General features: G+C 45.7%; 1 protein-coding gene across 2 annotated transcripts in view; it reads right to left on the bottom strand.

Annotated features, from left to right (window-relative positions):
* Positions 1-2,920: 2,920 nt before the first annotated feature.
* The window catches only part of BEST3 (bestrophin 3), a 54,941-nt gene continuing 41,924 nt past the window's right edge, over positions 2,921-15,937 (bottom strand). The window contains exon 10 of one of the 2 annotated variants that reach the window (XM_029204677.1): positions 2,921-4,419. In XM_029204677.1, coding sequence (XP_029060510.1) covers positions 4,344-4,419 — 76 coding nt within the window. In that variant the 3' untranslated portion in view covers positions 2,921-4,343. Of the gene's footprint in view, positions 4,420-12,172; positions 15,130-15,937 lie in introns of those variants that run through there. The other variant, XM_029204676.1, reaches the window with a different exon arrangement.

Genomic DNA, 15,937 nt, shown 5'->3' on the forward strand with positions numbered 1-15,937 from the left:
GTGTGTGTGTGTGTGTGTGTGTGTGTGTGTGTGTGTGTGTGTGTGTGCGCGCGCGCGCGCTCTGGGAGCTTGTATAGATGCACCATAATGGCATTCTTCAAATGTCTGAGGCTAGTCCCGAGTGTGGAGAAGGATGGACTACTTAGGTATGGACCCAGAGGCAGACTGAGAACCAGTGGGATCTGGTTGCAGCTTTCCTTCCAGGGTGAAGAAGGCCATTTCCTGAGTGTGATGTTCCAGCGTACAGTGGCTCGCTTTGCGGAGGTGAACTGTCTTTCACTTGAGGGATTCGGCTAGATGAATCTTGGCAGGGATATTATAGGGAGAATTCTATCACACAATGGGGCACCGAACTAGGTGATGCCAAAATTTCCTTTCCACCCCAAGGTTCTGGGAACTGGCAGATCAGTGGCATAGAGACCCAACATGAATGCATTTACTGTCACCAGCCTGGTGCCAGCGGGCTATCAGCAGCCTCTGAGGTCTGTTCCTTGGTGTCCTGCAGATGAAGAGACTCTCTATTCAATAATGTCCCATTGATTCAAAAAGAGAGGAGCAGCTAGATCTGAGGGGCCCCAAGATATGGTGAGGCTGAAGCCCCCAGCTCGGCTCAGACTGGGGCGTTAGGCTTCTTTTGCTGCAGCCTTGCCTCCTCTGTCCCCATCCTGATCTACCTCCCTCACCTGACTAACATCCCCAGGCACCGGCTTACCCGGGACGGGAAGGAGCTTGTTCAGTCACCTCCTTGATCTCAGATAACACACTCATCTTTATTGCATTTTCCCTTCTGATAAGCCTCTTAGCTGCCGATTTCTTGGTTGTTCTCTTTGGTAAACAACCTATTTGGGGCTTCCCTGGTGGAGCAGTGGTTGAGAGTCCACCTGCCAATGCAGGGGACACGGATTCGAGCTCTGGTCTGGGAAGATCCCACATGCTGCAGAGCAACTAAGCCCGTGTGCCACAACTGGTGAGCCTGCACTCTAGAGCCCACGAGCCACAACTACTGAGCCCACACACCACAACTACTGAAGCCCACGCGCCTAGTGCCCGTGCTCCGCAACAAGAGAAGCCACCGCAATGAGAAGCTCATGCACTGCAACAAAGAGTAGCCCCCGCTCGCCGCAAGTAGAGAAAGCCCGCACACAGCAATGAAGACTAAACGCAGCCAATAAATAAATAAATAACAAAAAACCCAACCTATTTGGAAGAGATTTTAAATGTTAACAGAGATTTTAAGAAATTAGTGTGTGAGACGGGCTGTCCTCAGCCCCAGTCTGGTGACGCCCCTGGGATTACCGAGGCTGTGTGGGCCTGCTGTTCAGTGTAAGGAGGGTCCAGGCCACCCACAGCCCTGGGGGTACCGGGTGGGCCTGGGAGGTTGTATGGGACACCCTTTCCCCATTTTGGGCTGCTAGGGAATGCCCCCGCTTTCATCCCTCTCTGTGGCCTTTGCCTTTGCAAGTGGAGTTTGCTATATGCTGTTTTATCAAATGGGCTTAAGGCAGAAAATTTAAGAAATTATGTACCTAGATCTTTGACTCAGCAAGAGTCATTTTTGTGCTTCGGGGAAGAAACCTTAAACATTCTCAAATCTTACTTTTGTTCTAAAGTCAAGCCCATTTCTTTAAATAATGATGAAGATAGTTAACAATTATTGGGCCATAACTTTGTACCAGACCCTGAATTAATTGCTTTAAATAAAGTATTTCATTTAATTGTTAAAACAACCCGATGAGGAAGGTACTGGCATGAATGTCATTTTACAGTTGATGAAATTAGGGCTAAGGCACATTGAGTAGCTTGACCAGGTTGCACAGTTAGTAAGTGTCTGAGCCTGACTAGAACCCGCTACCCCAGTTCTTAATCACCATGCTATTTAATAACATGATGATATAATAATGAGAGCAAACATTCATCAAGTGCTTACTATATGATAGGCAATGTACTATGAGTTTTGCATGTACTAACTCATTTAATACTCACAATAATAGGGATTACTATTATCCCCATTTTATCTGTGAGGAGACCAAGTCACAACAAGGTTAGGTAACTTCACAGATAGTGGTGGATCTGGGATTTGAACCCATGTAATCTGAGTCCAAAAGCTCACATTCTTACTCTCTATGTTCTCTTCTTAACACAGGTTGATTAGGCCACATTTGAAGTTTAGTTTTATCAGTGGAACATAAAGTAAAAACAAGAGCTCACTCTGTTTTCTGCACCCTTGGTATAGTGTGGACCGCAAAAGACAAATAACTTACTTAACCTTTACCACTGACCAACAGAAGTGCACCTTGTCTGCTGAACACCACATCAGAAAGGTGTGAGCTTGGTACCCAACCAGCCTCATGTTGTGGATGCAGGGTGGCTGTGATGCCCACATGACCCACGTCTGCTCTTTTTGATTCCAGGAGGCCCTGAGGGATGGGATTGTGTGTATCCGCAGCTTTCAAGTTCTAGATGTCACCACCAACTCTGGATGGCTCTAGATCTTACGAGCTGTGTTTATATCAGAATTGTACTACATGTTTGATGGGGTAACAACAGGGTGGGATTTGCAAGAGCTGTGCATGGGGGTGGCATCGACCCCCTTGGCCTTGGGTAGTGGGTGAGGAAGCTTCCAGAACCGCCCTGGTGGCTGTGGGGCTGACCCCCATAAAGGCTGATGGGACAGAGGGAGAGGGTCACTTCTAATCTGACGCTGGGCTTTCTACTGTTTGTTCTCAAACTCCTCAGGGCTCCTCCTGCAGACTCTCTGAGTATCCCTTAAAGTATATTCTGAGGAAAGCGACCCTGGACTTGGTGTTGGCTAAAACACAAGCCAGTGCCCTTCTGGGAAAGCACTGCGAACAGGGGAGTGTTCTTCTCTCTTGTATTTGGTGCTTCTCCGGACATCCGGTCTTTTATCAGTTTCCTTTATGGCTTTTAGAGGTTTTGTTTCCCAGGCAGTGAGTGGGTGTGATCTACTTCCCCGCCATCACTTGCCCCTACTCCAGCAGGCTTTACCAACTATGGCTTAGCTGTTTCTTCTCCCACTTACTGACTTGCCCTTTTCCTTAGGAGAGTGAAGTCGGCTTTTAAAAATTACACATCCTCTCCCCTCCCCTCCCTGTGGAGCAGCCCCTGTTATTCAGTGCTCCGTGCCACTTGCTCTGGAGCTGACCTCAGAGTGACTGATGGGTCCTGAGGTCGATGGCTGGAAATAGCAGGAGGGCTCCAGGCTGCCTCTGCCCATAGACAGTGACAACCAGCCTGCTGGTGACTATGACCAGCAGCTGCAGCTACACAAACCCCAGTGGAGAGGCTCGGGTTTCTCCAGTGGGAATGACACAGAAATGACATGCTGTTCTTGGGTCATCTGGGATGTGACAGCCCTACAAGGCCTGCTGCCAGTGGGGCCTGTCAAGCAAGGTTGGTTAGTGTCATGAGTCCCTGTATCTCGAATGATCTGCACTGTTGTTGAGCCAGGGAGAATACTGAGACTGTACAGTTCTCCCGGAGACACAGGTCAGAAAAGAAATGAATGCAGGTTTAACATGTCTGATTGGCAGCATGGGGCTGCTGGAGTCTATAGCAATCCGTAGAAAGATGCTCTGAGATTATTGGCTTTGCATCTTCTTATTCTTTCCCTCTTTGCACAGTTTAGGGAACTCACAGTGGTTGAGGTCTCCATGGAGCTGGTGATGCTTTAGTAAAAGAGTTGCACTCTCAACTTACCCACCAGGGCCAGATAGGCAACACAACTGATTGAAGTGGGCCTAGCATAGGGCAATGGGGAGTGGTGGAGACTGTGGTAAATTGGAGAATCCTGGCCAAGCAAGAGCTATCCGAAAGTCAGACTCAGACCACCCACCACCACTTTCCCACCGCAGACCAAAGCTGTGAGTCTAATTTTGTCTCAGACTGCTAAGTAAAGGAGCTTATTAGTAAACATTATTCCACTTAATGTAAAAAAAAAAAAAAAAAAAGACAAAAAACCAGATTCAATTAAATTACTTTGTTTCTACTGGTGCACTTTCTCTTCATGGAAACTGGTACTTCCAGGATGCCCCAGTATAAACACTTGGGTAATGAACATGTCACAGCGACCTTACACAGAGTTTAGGCCCTGAAGTCAGCAAACAAGGAGAACGCTGGTAGAGTGAAAATTACCATTGAAAATCTCTTAAGGAGGTTACACGGCAGGCACTTTATTAGTACTTTTTCAGGAAGTCCACATGCCTGGATGCTAAAAGTTGTTGGAAGTCTTTCTGTTGAACAGCAGATGAAATGGTCGGCTTGTGTTTAGGAGCCAAGATGTTTGGGAAATTCTAGTGCTGTGCCTTTAAGCGCCGGAGCCACTCTCAGCACACTGGAATTGGGGCTGATCGGGTGGGCTTTACACCTTGCATTTCCCACTCGCTCTGAGGGCTGTGTTCCCTGGGGAGAGGGCGGAAGTAAGGGGGGTCTCTCCTTTACGTGTGTACACAGTGCTTCTCTTTCCTTTGCTAAGCTCACTTAGTTGAATTCATATGGGTCACACACATTCAATATGATTTCAGCATTCGGAAGGATACACATATACACCTCACGTGTGCGCAGAGAAGAAGGAATTGGCAGTCTTGCACTGTATCCATACACTTGTTTCAGGCTTTGACTAGGGGCAAAGTACAATCCTAGATTGTAGACAAGAGTTTAAGCTTGTTTCAGTGAAGGCAGGGATCATGCAGGCAGGTTTGATTGCGGGGAAGGTGTTTACAGAGAAATAGGCTCTGGGGTTGGGCTCTTCTTTAGGGAAACAATGTATTTGCCTCATAGTTTATGTACAGACCTGATTTTCCATCCTTCCTCTGCCCATTAACAGCTCTGTGACACGAGTACACTATTTCACTTCCCTGGACCTCAGTTACCTTATCTGTAAAACGAGCATAGTGACACCTCACAGTTTGTTAAGAGAACTAGATATGATAATGTACGTACAGCATTTAAACCGTAGCATTTGGCGCATAATAGGTGTTCAATAAAAGCTGGTTCCCAAGGTTCCCCACTAGTCTCTGAAGGCTGTCAGTGGGGCTGCTCGAGTGGTTATGGCAATTGACTGCTCAACTACATACAGAAATTTCTGTCCTCCCCTAGTTCATTGTTTTTTGGATGCAGAACAGGGTAGTAGAATCAGCAATGCACCTTAGAGACCTGGGTTGAAATCCCAGATTGAAATTTTAACTGTTGTGAAACCCCTGGCAAGTTATTTAACTTCTCTATTTCTTCCTACACAATGGGTAGTAGTACCTTGTGAGGGTTGATTGAAATGATGTATGTGAAACACGAGGCGCACCCCAAGTACCCAACAGGTGTTAATTCTCCTCTCGCTCGCCCCACTCCCCTTTTTGTTTCTTTCTGCAACTTGGGTCCATTTTCTTAATATTCATCGTGAATGTCTCTTCCTTCCTCCCTGTGTATAGAATCTTCAGAAATGTTATTGGAACCAGCCTTTGAGAGGGACCTTAAATCACTTAGTCCAACCACTCATTTCAGAGCTGAACAAGATGAAGTCCCAAGGTCTGAGTAACTTGATTGAGTCCACACAGCTAAGGTTGTGGTCGCATTTGACTGAGATTTTCAGTTTTCCTAACTTTAGATCCAGGTCTAATTTGGTTTATTCATTCATTCATTTTTTTCTTTATTTCAAGCATTCATTCAGCTAAGGTTTTTTTGTTTTGTTTTGTTTGAGTCATTTCAGACACTGTTGTAAGCACGGGGATACACTGGTTGAAAAAGACAGTGAATGGAGCTTACATCCCATTGGGTAGGGCATGGCTGCCTCCTAGGACAGGTCAGCATACGCCCCGTTTCCACTCTGCCTACGAGACTGACCTCTCACAGCTAAACCTGAACCTTCTTCCTTGGTATATAGCCTCTGAATGGGGACCAGGGGGGGCAAACTTATGTTGAAGACAGGTGAATGTGTCATTTAGGAACTGGCCTGTGTTCTCACATTCTTTCATGATAAAAGTAATCAGAATCCACTTTTACTGGGAAAAAATATGACTGATCCTTTGTTCGAAGGTGTTTTCTTATCTTGAAAAGTGCTTTTCCCTTTGGAGTTTGTAGGGTCCCCTGACCATGTGTATGAATAACAAGCTTATCATTAGTGTCAAGGGTGCTGCCCATTTTGGAAAGCTTTGTTTCTTGAGGAATAATGAGAAGGTGAGATTAGTTCTTTTCTGAAACCATCTGCAACTGTCTCAAGCATGGCAGCTGATTCCTAAGAACAGGGCCTGGGTAGCAGTAAATACCTGACATCCACCATCTTTGAGCACAGCCTGTTACAGGAGAGTAAAGACAGACTGTGGGAAAGTCCCAAAGGCCCAGGGCAGTCTCAGCCAGTGAGACAAGTGACACTGGCCTCCTAGCATAGCACCTCCTCCTCTCCGATCCCGGGCCCTAAATATAGTTTGGTCGTGGACTCCACCACTGTGGATTCGATCCTGCCTCCTTCTGAGTGTTGAAGGGTTCCAGACTATCCCTGTGACACCATCACCTTTTCTTCTTTAGCAAGAGCACCTTATGTATCAAGCTTTACTCTTGCAGTTTAATCTCAGCCTGATCAAAGAGATGGCCTATTTTTAGTGGGCTTTTGTGCAGAGGTGTGTAGGAAGAGTTTACACACTCCAGGCACCAAGGGGAAAAATCACCAGTTGAAAGATAACAAGAGGGGGATGCATTTAGGAGAAAACTTTATTTAGTGGGGAGGAGCATGAGTTTTTTGAGGTTAAGGGTTGGCTTTCTTTTTTCCCATTCATACCACTCTATCTTTCAGTTCTCTCCATTGCTATTTTGTTTCAAACCAGTGCCTCTGATTTACAGGAAATATGTAGAACTTATTAGATGTGATTGTTTAGTAGGGCGTATTGGGGGGAAATTGGCTCACTCTATGGAGAAAAATAAACCAGATCCCTACCTAACATTATAAAGATAACAGAGGGCTTCCCTGGTGGCACAGTGGTTGAGAGTCCGCCTGTCGATGCAGGGGACACGGGTTCATGCCCTGGGCCGGGCAGATCCCACATGCCGCGGAGCCTGCGTCCGGAGCCTGTGCTCCGCAACAGGAGAGGCCACAGCAGTGGCCGCAAAAAAAAAAAAAAAGATAACAGAAAAAAGGGTGGGAGAATATTGTGACATGATGTGGAGAAAGATTTCAAAAAACTTTCAAAAATGTAAAACAAAAAAAAGGATGAACTTGATTATATCAAAGTTAAGGATTTCACAGCAAACAATACAATGGACGCTTTTAACAGACACACAAAAAACTGGAAAAGACTATTGCAACGTCCAAAATTAACAAGGGTCTGCTGTCGTTCTGGAATATAAAAGGGACTCCCAAAAACAAACAAGAAAGATATAGAATCCCCGTTAGATAAAAGGGCAAAGAATTTGAAAAGGCAGTTTTCAGAAGAGGAGTCCCCAAAGAATGAACAAGTATATGAAGAGATACTTGATGTCATTAATAAATCAGATAACTGTCATGCAGTAACCAGTAATGTATAATTGGCAGGTAAATGTCAGTTAAACAGCAAGTAGGTGCCACTTTACACTTGTTAGACTGGAAAAATTAGAAACCTAGGTGATGCCAGGCATGTGGTAGGGAAGGGGCAGTGGAGATACGATGTGCAGTTGGTGGGGGGCTGCCAATCGGTGCCGTTATTCTGGAGCGCCATCTGGCAATAGCGGTCAGGTTAAATATATTCCCACCCTGTGACCCAGTGACTCTGCTCATGGGTTTACACCCCAAGGAAACTCCTACGGGGCCATAAAGGAACGCCTCTGAGGTGCTTACTGTGGAGGGTGGGGGGTGGAGGCAACCTGGGGAGTGGATAAGTCAGCTCCCAGACATCTTAGACCGTGCCAGACTTAGAAACAATGGATGAGACGTACACAGGGAACTTGGGAGGATCTTAAAACATGGTATGGAGTGAAAAACAAACCAACAAAGAAACAGATGAAGCCTACATTTACACAAGTTAAGAACACTTGCACACAAAACAGTAACACACCTTTTGTAAGACTGCAAATAAAGGGCTTTACATTGAACAAACTAAAATGGTTGGGAGGGGGAACAAGATTGGGGATGAAAGGAAGCAAACAGACATAAAAACAAGCAAGCCAGCTGAACTTCAGAGGGCATTTCGATACTTACCTAGACCTGCAGAAGAGAGTGACAGGTGGGTGAGGAGGGTGAGAGGGACGGATCTCCCACCCACCCAGTTTTAGCTGAAACTGTAGTTGCTAATGTTTCATGAATGATTATGAATAAAAGTCCAACTGGTGACATCATCCAGAACTGCACTAGTCCTCTGATGTTAGCCTCCTGGAAGTGCTGGAGAATGCATGAGGTGGAGGAATCCGTGAGTTTGCTTGGCCCATGGGGAGCTGGTATACTGATCCTACCCATTTTAACTATTTTCTACTGAAAAATAAAGTACCAGATTATCCGTCTAGAAGATACGGTTTATTTGTTTGGTCCTAAGTAAGACATATATAAAGGCCAAAGCTGGATCAGGTGTCTATCCATGGTCTAGCAGTTTATTGGCACAAACCCTTGCATAATATTTGGCAAAATCTATTGTTGTCACCCTTTATATAAGCTACATTCTCAGAAAATTATAGTCATGCTAGCAATGGTGTTTAATTAATCTTACTGGTAAGAGCCATCCAAGGAATTCTCTAAGGGTGAAACTCAGGGTTTCCATCCAGTTTTTCGGGATTTGACATATCAGATCCTTTAGCATCGAGGGAGGAATGGTGATTAGTTCATAGCTTGTACACAGAATAAGAATTTCACCAGTTGCTGGGTTCATCTGTTCTCTTTTAGTTCTATTTGTTTCTCTGGATTATCTCTCTTCATTAATCTCCTTGGTGGTTGTCTCATTTTCACCTTCCTGTTGGCCTAAGTCAGATTTCCCAATCTGATTATTTTTGGGCCCCACAGTTGTTGTGCCTCTCTGTCCTGTGCATTGCAGGATGTTTAGCAACATCCCTGGCCTCTTTCCACTAGATGCCAGCAACGCTCCCCAGTGTGACAACCCAGAATGTCTCCAGACATTGCCAAACGTTTCCTGGGTACAAAAGTGCCTCAGGTTAATAACCATTAACTAGACAAAGGACTTGGAACACATCAGCATTTCTGTACAAAAGGTATTTTAGAAATGTTCTTATCCTCTTTCAGGAGACAAGATACAGCATTCCTTTTGCTGCTTCTGTTACGTAAATATCGAAAACTAGAAGTTCAGAAAAGATGGTTCCAGGGAACCATCTGGCCAAATCTACTTGTGGTGAAAGGAAGAGTTGGGCCCATTTTCTGAACTAATTCAGAAACAAAACACAAAAACTGACTCTCCACACAGAGTTAACAGGGTACTTAGGGCAAATGTGTTTTTTGTGCCTCTGTTTTCCAGGGTAATTGCTTCCGTTTTCTTTTTGCCACATCTAGGGTCCTCTAAGATTTGCAATAGGAGAACAATCCTGGTATTCTTGAATTGGTTCCTTTGACTCAATAGCCACTGCCATAAATACTGTCTTAAAAATTAGGGTTCACAGAACTAAGAAACACAGAAAGCATGCGAGGGGACTCCCCTGGTGACACAGCGGTTAAGAATCCACCTGCCAATGCAGGGGACATGGGTTCGAACCCTGGTCCGGGAAGATCCCACATGCCGCGGAGCAACTAAGCCCATGCACCACAACTACTGAGCCTGTGCTCTAGAGCCTGTGAGCCACAACTACTGAGCCCACGAGCCACAACTACTGAGCCTGCGTGCCACAAATACTGAAACCTGGGCTCCTAGAGCCTGTGCTCTGCAACAAGAGAAGCCACCACAGTGAGAAGCCCACACACTGCAACGAAGAGTAGCCCCCGCTCGCTGCAACTAGAGAAAGCCCGCACGCAGCAATGAAGACACAACATAGCCAAAAATAAAGAAATAAATAAAGCTATGAAAAAAGGAAGGAAAGCATGTGAAAGGATTGAGGATCTACCTGAGAGTATTCCATAAGACAAAATGAGGAAGATCCTTGCTTATTCCTATTGATACCACAGCACTTCAGAAAATGACCGATGTTGATCATATAGATGATGGTTGTGAAGAGGAAAAGGAATTAGATTCTAAACTGGCTCCTGCTTAGGAATTTTTTACAGTTGTAGTTATTATTCCCCCTTAACTGATATAGGACCAGGTTTAGGGAGATTAGATGCCCTAAGAGGGTCCTCCAACTGCACACCAGAGGTGCTAAATCCTCTAGAATTATAGTGGAAAGAACAAAGGCAATTGATTTTTTTCTAGTTCCATATTTTGATTGAGGAGATTGATATGTAAAATGGGTAAGGAGCAGAATTTATCACCATGATGATGAGGCCGGCTTTTGTGGGGAGTGAAGGTTTGAGAAAAACGCTGGAGAAAAGGAAGATGTGGTAGACATTGGGAAGCATATGAAACAAAACAAAAATAGAAGCCCAAAGAGAAATGGCAAGCTTTCTGAATGAAAGAGCTCAGCAGCCTGGAGAACAGGGGATCCCGATAAGCAAATGACTCAAGTGGAAAGGGAGAAAAGGATGCCTTTTCTCTGCAGTTCGTGGTGAATCCACGGGGGCATCAATTCCCAGTCGGGCCAGTCACCCACACAGTACTGCCTGGGGCTCCCGGCCTTTTCACATAAACTCCCTCAGCTCCTCACGCTGCCAGTGAGGTGGGGCAGAGAAGAGCCCATTTCACAGATAAGGATAGGAGAGAGAGAGGAGGGGGCCTTGTTCAAGTTCACAAAGCCACTCAGAGGGAAGTCACACACCGGGTTTCTCATCCTCATTCCATCACACCACATGGCTGCCTGGGCTCAGCAGACTTTATGATAAGAAGGTCTTAGAACAATGATTGAGGATTGAATCAATTTCTCTGGAGAAGGAGGAAGCTAGAGGGGAAACACTAAATAAGAGGGGTGTATGGTTAAATGAGTCTTTTCTTTAAACTAATGGTAAATTATATGTTTCTCCATTCTATTGAAAATATGTTTTCCAAAGCTTAGCTGAACTGGGCTGCAATGGATGCCTGGAGCTGTGGAGGCGATGCCCCAAGAAATAGATGGTACCCTTAAAGAGGGGAGAGAGTAGCCTTCTTTGTTCTGGAGGGGCAGTCATCCCTAAATTCTTGGATGACAGAGAAAAAAGCTCCTGGGCTTTTATCTTTGCTGACCTGGGGATGCTGGCTCAGGGCAGAGTCATCATCTCTGGAGAACAGAGAGAGAATGCAGTAAGTAGGGCTTGGCCTCCTTGCACCTCTGGCTTGTGGACTACGTTTAATGCAGAGCAGAGCTGAGCCTGTTCTTGGAATGGATGAGCCCAAACGACTAAGCCGCTGGACGTTGTGACCATTCATCCAGCGGGTGGAAGTTTCCAGAGCTCAGGAGAAGATGGGCTAAGCAGGCAATACAATCAGGCACAGGAAAAGAAATCATTTTGTTTTTGCAACTTCAGTCTGCGTTGGGTAAAAACTCATTTAAGAGTGAAGAGAGAATTTCTTCATCTGATCTGGGCAACTGCTGGCTTGAATTTATGGCTGAATTCAACCACCTGGGCTCATTGAATGAGCCATTATTCAGTTTTCAGTGCAAGGAGGAAATAGAGGCCACCTCAAATTTTGATGAAATATTGAGGAAATTAAATAATTCTTTGGACAAAGATGCATAAGGGATGGAGGGAAGCAGAGATAAATGAACTCTCCTGGTCCTCCACAAAATGTATGATTCTATTTGTGTATAATATATCACTTTGGATTTAGGAACACAAATTGATTATATTTCAAAAGCAGCTAAGTAGAAACTTATTTGAATTTGAGCAATAGATAAAGCCAAAGAGAAGAGAATAGAAGATTTAAGTTGAAACATCCAAGAAAATAGCGTTAGGAGGCTGGGAGAAGGTTGGGGTTCCTGCGTTTTAGCAGCGTTGCATTGGGGCCTGATTGCATAGTCCATATATAATGCTTCAGGAACATGGGTGCCGTTCCCAGGTGCTAACACTGTTGACCAACACAGAGAACCATCAACGTAGAGCATTTCTTCCAACATTATTACCTTTTAGTCCTTTGAGAAAAATTTGTTCAAGAAAATGTCATTGCTGTCATGTAGACGGGATGGCCCAGTTGGATGCAATGTCTTGTAAAAATGTGCTAATGTTATAGCACATGATAACATTGCATAATGAGAGGAGCTGGGGAAGGAAGGAGAGGGTCCTGCTAACTTTCATCTGTCAGAAAAATGAAGAGGACCATGGCTAGGCTTCAAGTTGGAGCACTGCCCTCCTGTACACATGCATATAAGGTCCAGGTGGACTTAAGCAGGGAGGACCCAGAAAGGCCTCCAAGGTTGGAGAGACTTAGGCCTGGCTCCCGTGGGGCATCCTCCGGAATTCTGGGCAAACTGCTGGTAGATTCAGGGCCCTACAGAGAGCACAGCATTGTCGAAGTGCACTGGAGAAGAGTGTGGGCTCTTGAGTCAGATAAACCTGGGCTTGAACCCAAGCCCTGCCACTTCCTAGCTATGTGATTTTCATCAAATTACTTCTCTAAAGCCTCTGTTTTCTTCATCTTTAAAATGGAGATAGGGACTTCCCCGGTGGTCCAGTGGTTAAGACTCTGCGCTTCCACTGCAGGGGGTATGGGTTCGATCCCGGTAGGGAACTAAGATCCCACCTGCCGCGCGGCCAAAAAAAATAATAATAATAAAGAAAGCATTGGTCTGCTAAGGTATGTTATTTGGATAAAAGAATAACAACTAACATTGAGAAATGAAAGACTCTTCTAAAAAATAATAAAGTAAAATAGAGATAATAGTATATCAGTTCATAGGATTCCTGTGGGGATTAGTGGGATTATCTGTTTTTACACGCTATGGTGAACACTCAATAAGTGGTAGCAATTAGGGCTATTTTGTTTTTGAGCTCCTAGTCAAGCTTCATCATATGACAGAAATAGTGAGCGCAGCACTCGTTAGCATGGCCTTCCAGTTAAAGTTGGGAGCTGCCAACAAACAGCCACCCAGGAACTCCTTGGAGGAAGTTAGTCAATGTCCCATCCCCATGATACAGTCCTGGACCCCCTTAACCTCCCAGCTCCAATACCCTACTTCATCCCAAACAACCTGGCAGACACAGTAACTGGTCCCATGTCATGACACGATGGGGATTTTTCTTTAAGAGTCTGAGTGAAACAGTTTGAAACCTTGTTATTTGGTTCCATAGCATTTGGTTATGCAGGTCTCATGCCCTCGTGGCTTCTCCGGTGTTCAAGACCTAAGAGTGGAGGCAGAGAGAGACGGCCACGGCTGAGAGGGCATGGGGGACACAGCAGGTCCCATGCCCCTTCCCTCGAGGCTGGGAGGAGCCCGGCTGCATTTACTGACACTTTGATCGCTCTGTAGGAGGCTTTGCCAATGCCTCGTGCTTTTAAAACCGTGGCAAGAAGTAAGCAGCAGAGTTGGCAGGAGAAAATGTTACAGCCTGAAAGGTGGGACGGATGAGAATCACCGGAGAAGGAGCAAGACGAGGGGGACGAGAAGAACAATAGGATGAGGGGATAAAGGGGGAAGAGAGAAAAATGAAGTCCGGGAGGTCGGAGGTCGGAAAGGAAATTGAAGGGAGGTGGAGCTTTCTGATGCTGATGAGGCTTAAGAATTAGGAAAGATAAGAGTTATAGAAAGTGGAGTGGGATGGTTAGAAAGCCTCAAACAAGGAATCAGCATTAGGAAGGGGCTTTTGAGGCATCGTATGATACATCTGCCTGTCTTTATAACTGAAGAAAAGAAGAAAGGGAAAAAAAAAAAAAGGGAAGAGAGAATCCTTTGTTTCTCTATCGGCAAAACTAGGGGATTGGACCATGATCTATAAAGCCCTTTGCAAAGCTAACAATCTATGAATTTATAAGGCGTATATATTTATATATTTAAGGTTCCTTATTTGGTTAAGATACCTCACTGTGGTCTGCGTAACTTCCATGAAAGTCACTTTGTAGTGGGTGGCGTGAATGTGTTTGATTTTCTCAGGTCTCAAAAAGTCAGGATCATAATGCCCTTCAAAGTTGTAAGTAGCTTATACGGTATGATCATTTAAAAAAAAAAATTGACCAGCCCCCAGGTATGTTCTGGAACTAATACTTGAACTTTTGGGAAAGTAAGAATCTAGGCTAGAGCCAGGTCCTAGAACTTTCTGGCCTTCCTTTGGGTGACTCCTCCGTTTGCTCGTGGTTAAACTCTATGATATCCGTTTCCTTGGTGTCCAGGTTTTCCATTAAATACAGCACATCAGGAGAGACTCGAGAACCAGCCACAATGTTGATTCCTCCGGTCTCTGAGGATGTTTCTGTGTCAAGTAAAGGAACTGGCTCAGGGCTCACGGGATCCGGACTTAGGCCTGCCAGGGAGGTGCGGCTGGACTCCACCAACCTCGGGAGGCTCCACCTTTCTGGGGACTTGTCACTCTCATGAGGGTCCTCCTCAGAGGCAAACTGGAGGAGGTTTCTCTCAGCTTTGGCTGGGACAGTCTGGGAACTGGGGTCCCTAGAAGGTGCCCCTTTCTCTGAGGGGAACGGGACTGACCCCACAGGGTCCTCCTGCTGTGCAGTCCTGCTCGGCTGAACGCCAGTGAAGTCAGAGCTCTGGATAGAGGCAGTGGAGTCGTGGTGGTCATCCTCTGCCCTGGACACTGCCGCTTCGGCTGCTGTGACCAGTACCTCAGGGACCTGCGGCGTTTTGGTGGGGTAGCCCCTCACACTGGACGGTGGAGTCAGGCTGGCCTGTCGGATGGTGGGCAGCTCTCCCAGGCTGGCGTGCAGCTTGGGGCTCCCCTCTGGGGTGCAGGGGTGCTTCCAGGTGGCTGAGGCATGGTGGGGACTTCTCGAGGGCACGTGCGGCAGGTCCCTGGCTGGGCTGAGGTCACCCGGGGGTAAGAACGTGTCGCTGGCCTGTCTCCTGTAGCTTCTCCTCCTGGGGCTGGAGGTGCGTTCGTGGGTGCTCAGGAACCTCTTGACTCTTCCAATCATGGAGCGGCGATGGCCATGCTTCTCGTAATCCCACAGCCAGTCCTCGCCAGGCAGGTCAGACCCCGACAGCCTGAAACACACAAGGACAAAATGCAGGCAGAGCAGCTTCAGGGGCCTAACTTTGTGTTGGGGCCAGAGGCTCAAAGGTAAGGACTGAGTTTGGTATTTTCACATTACAGATTTTGAAAGGGACGAGGGAGGGGGACTTTAACTGGAGATAATCTAGCAGAGGTTCTCAAACTGTTGGGTCACTGGACCCTTTTAAACTTCTAAAAAATTACTGAGTACCCTGGCGAGATTTGTTTATGTGGTTATAGCTATTGCTATTTACTGTGTGAGAAATGATGACTGAGGAATATGAAAAAGCACAAGAATGTGCAAGCACTCATTCCATTAACTAAGTGATGACATCACTACATAGCCTCTGGAAAATTCTACCGTACCCTCACAAAAGGACAAGAGTGAAAAAGGCAGATAAGTTTCATGTTATTATGAAAATAGTTTTGACCTTAAGGACTTGGGTCTTGGGGTCTTGGTTCTTGGTGATTTCCAGAGGTCCCCAGCCCATATTTTGAGAATCACTGATCTAGAGACTTAGACGTTAAAAAAAAAAAAAGATATAGTATGTGTCCTTTCTCCCTTGTTACAGGTGAACTAAAGTCATGTTTTCCCAGGACCCACATAACCCCCCAAAACAATGGATCACAGCTAAATTCAAGACAGTCCAAACAACAGCTAACATTTACTGACTATGCACCTTCCATGTATTAATTCATTCAATTATCACAGTAATCGTGTATGTTAGTATCATTATTATTCACATTCTGCAGGTGAGGAAACTGAGGCCCTGAGAGGTTCATTAAGGCTATGTAGCTAGT

The sequence above is a fragment of the Monodon monoceros genome, unplaced genomic scaffold, assembly GCF_005190385.1.
Source record: "Monodon monoceros isolate NGI ecotype Baffin Bay Population unplaced genomic scaffold, NGI_Narwhal_1 Super_Scaffold_6, whole genome shotgun sequence".
In the NCBI taxonomy this organism is placed as follows: domain Eukaryota; kingdom Metazoa; phylum Chordata; class Mammalia; order Artiodactyla; family Monodontidae; genus Monodon; species Monodon monoceros.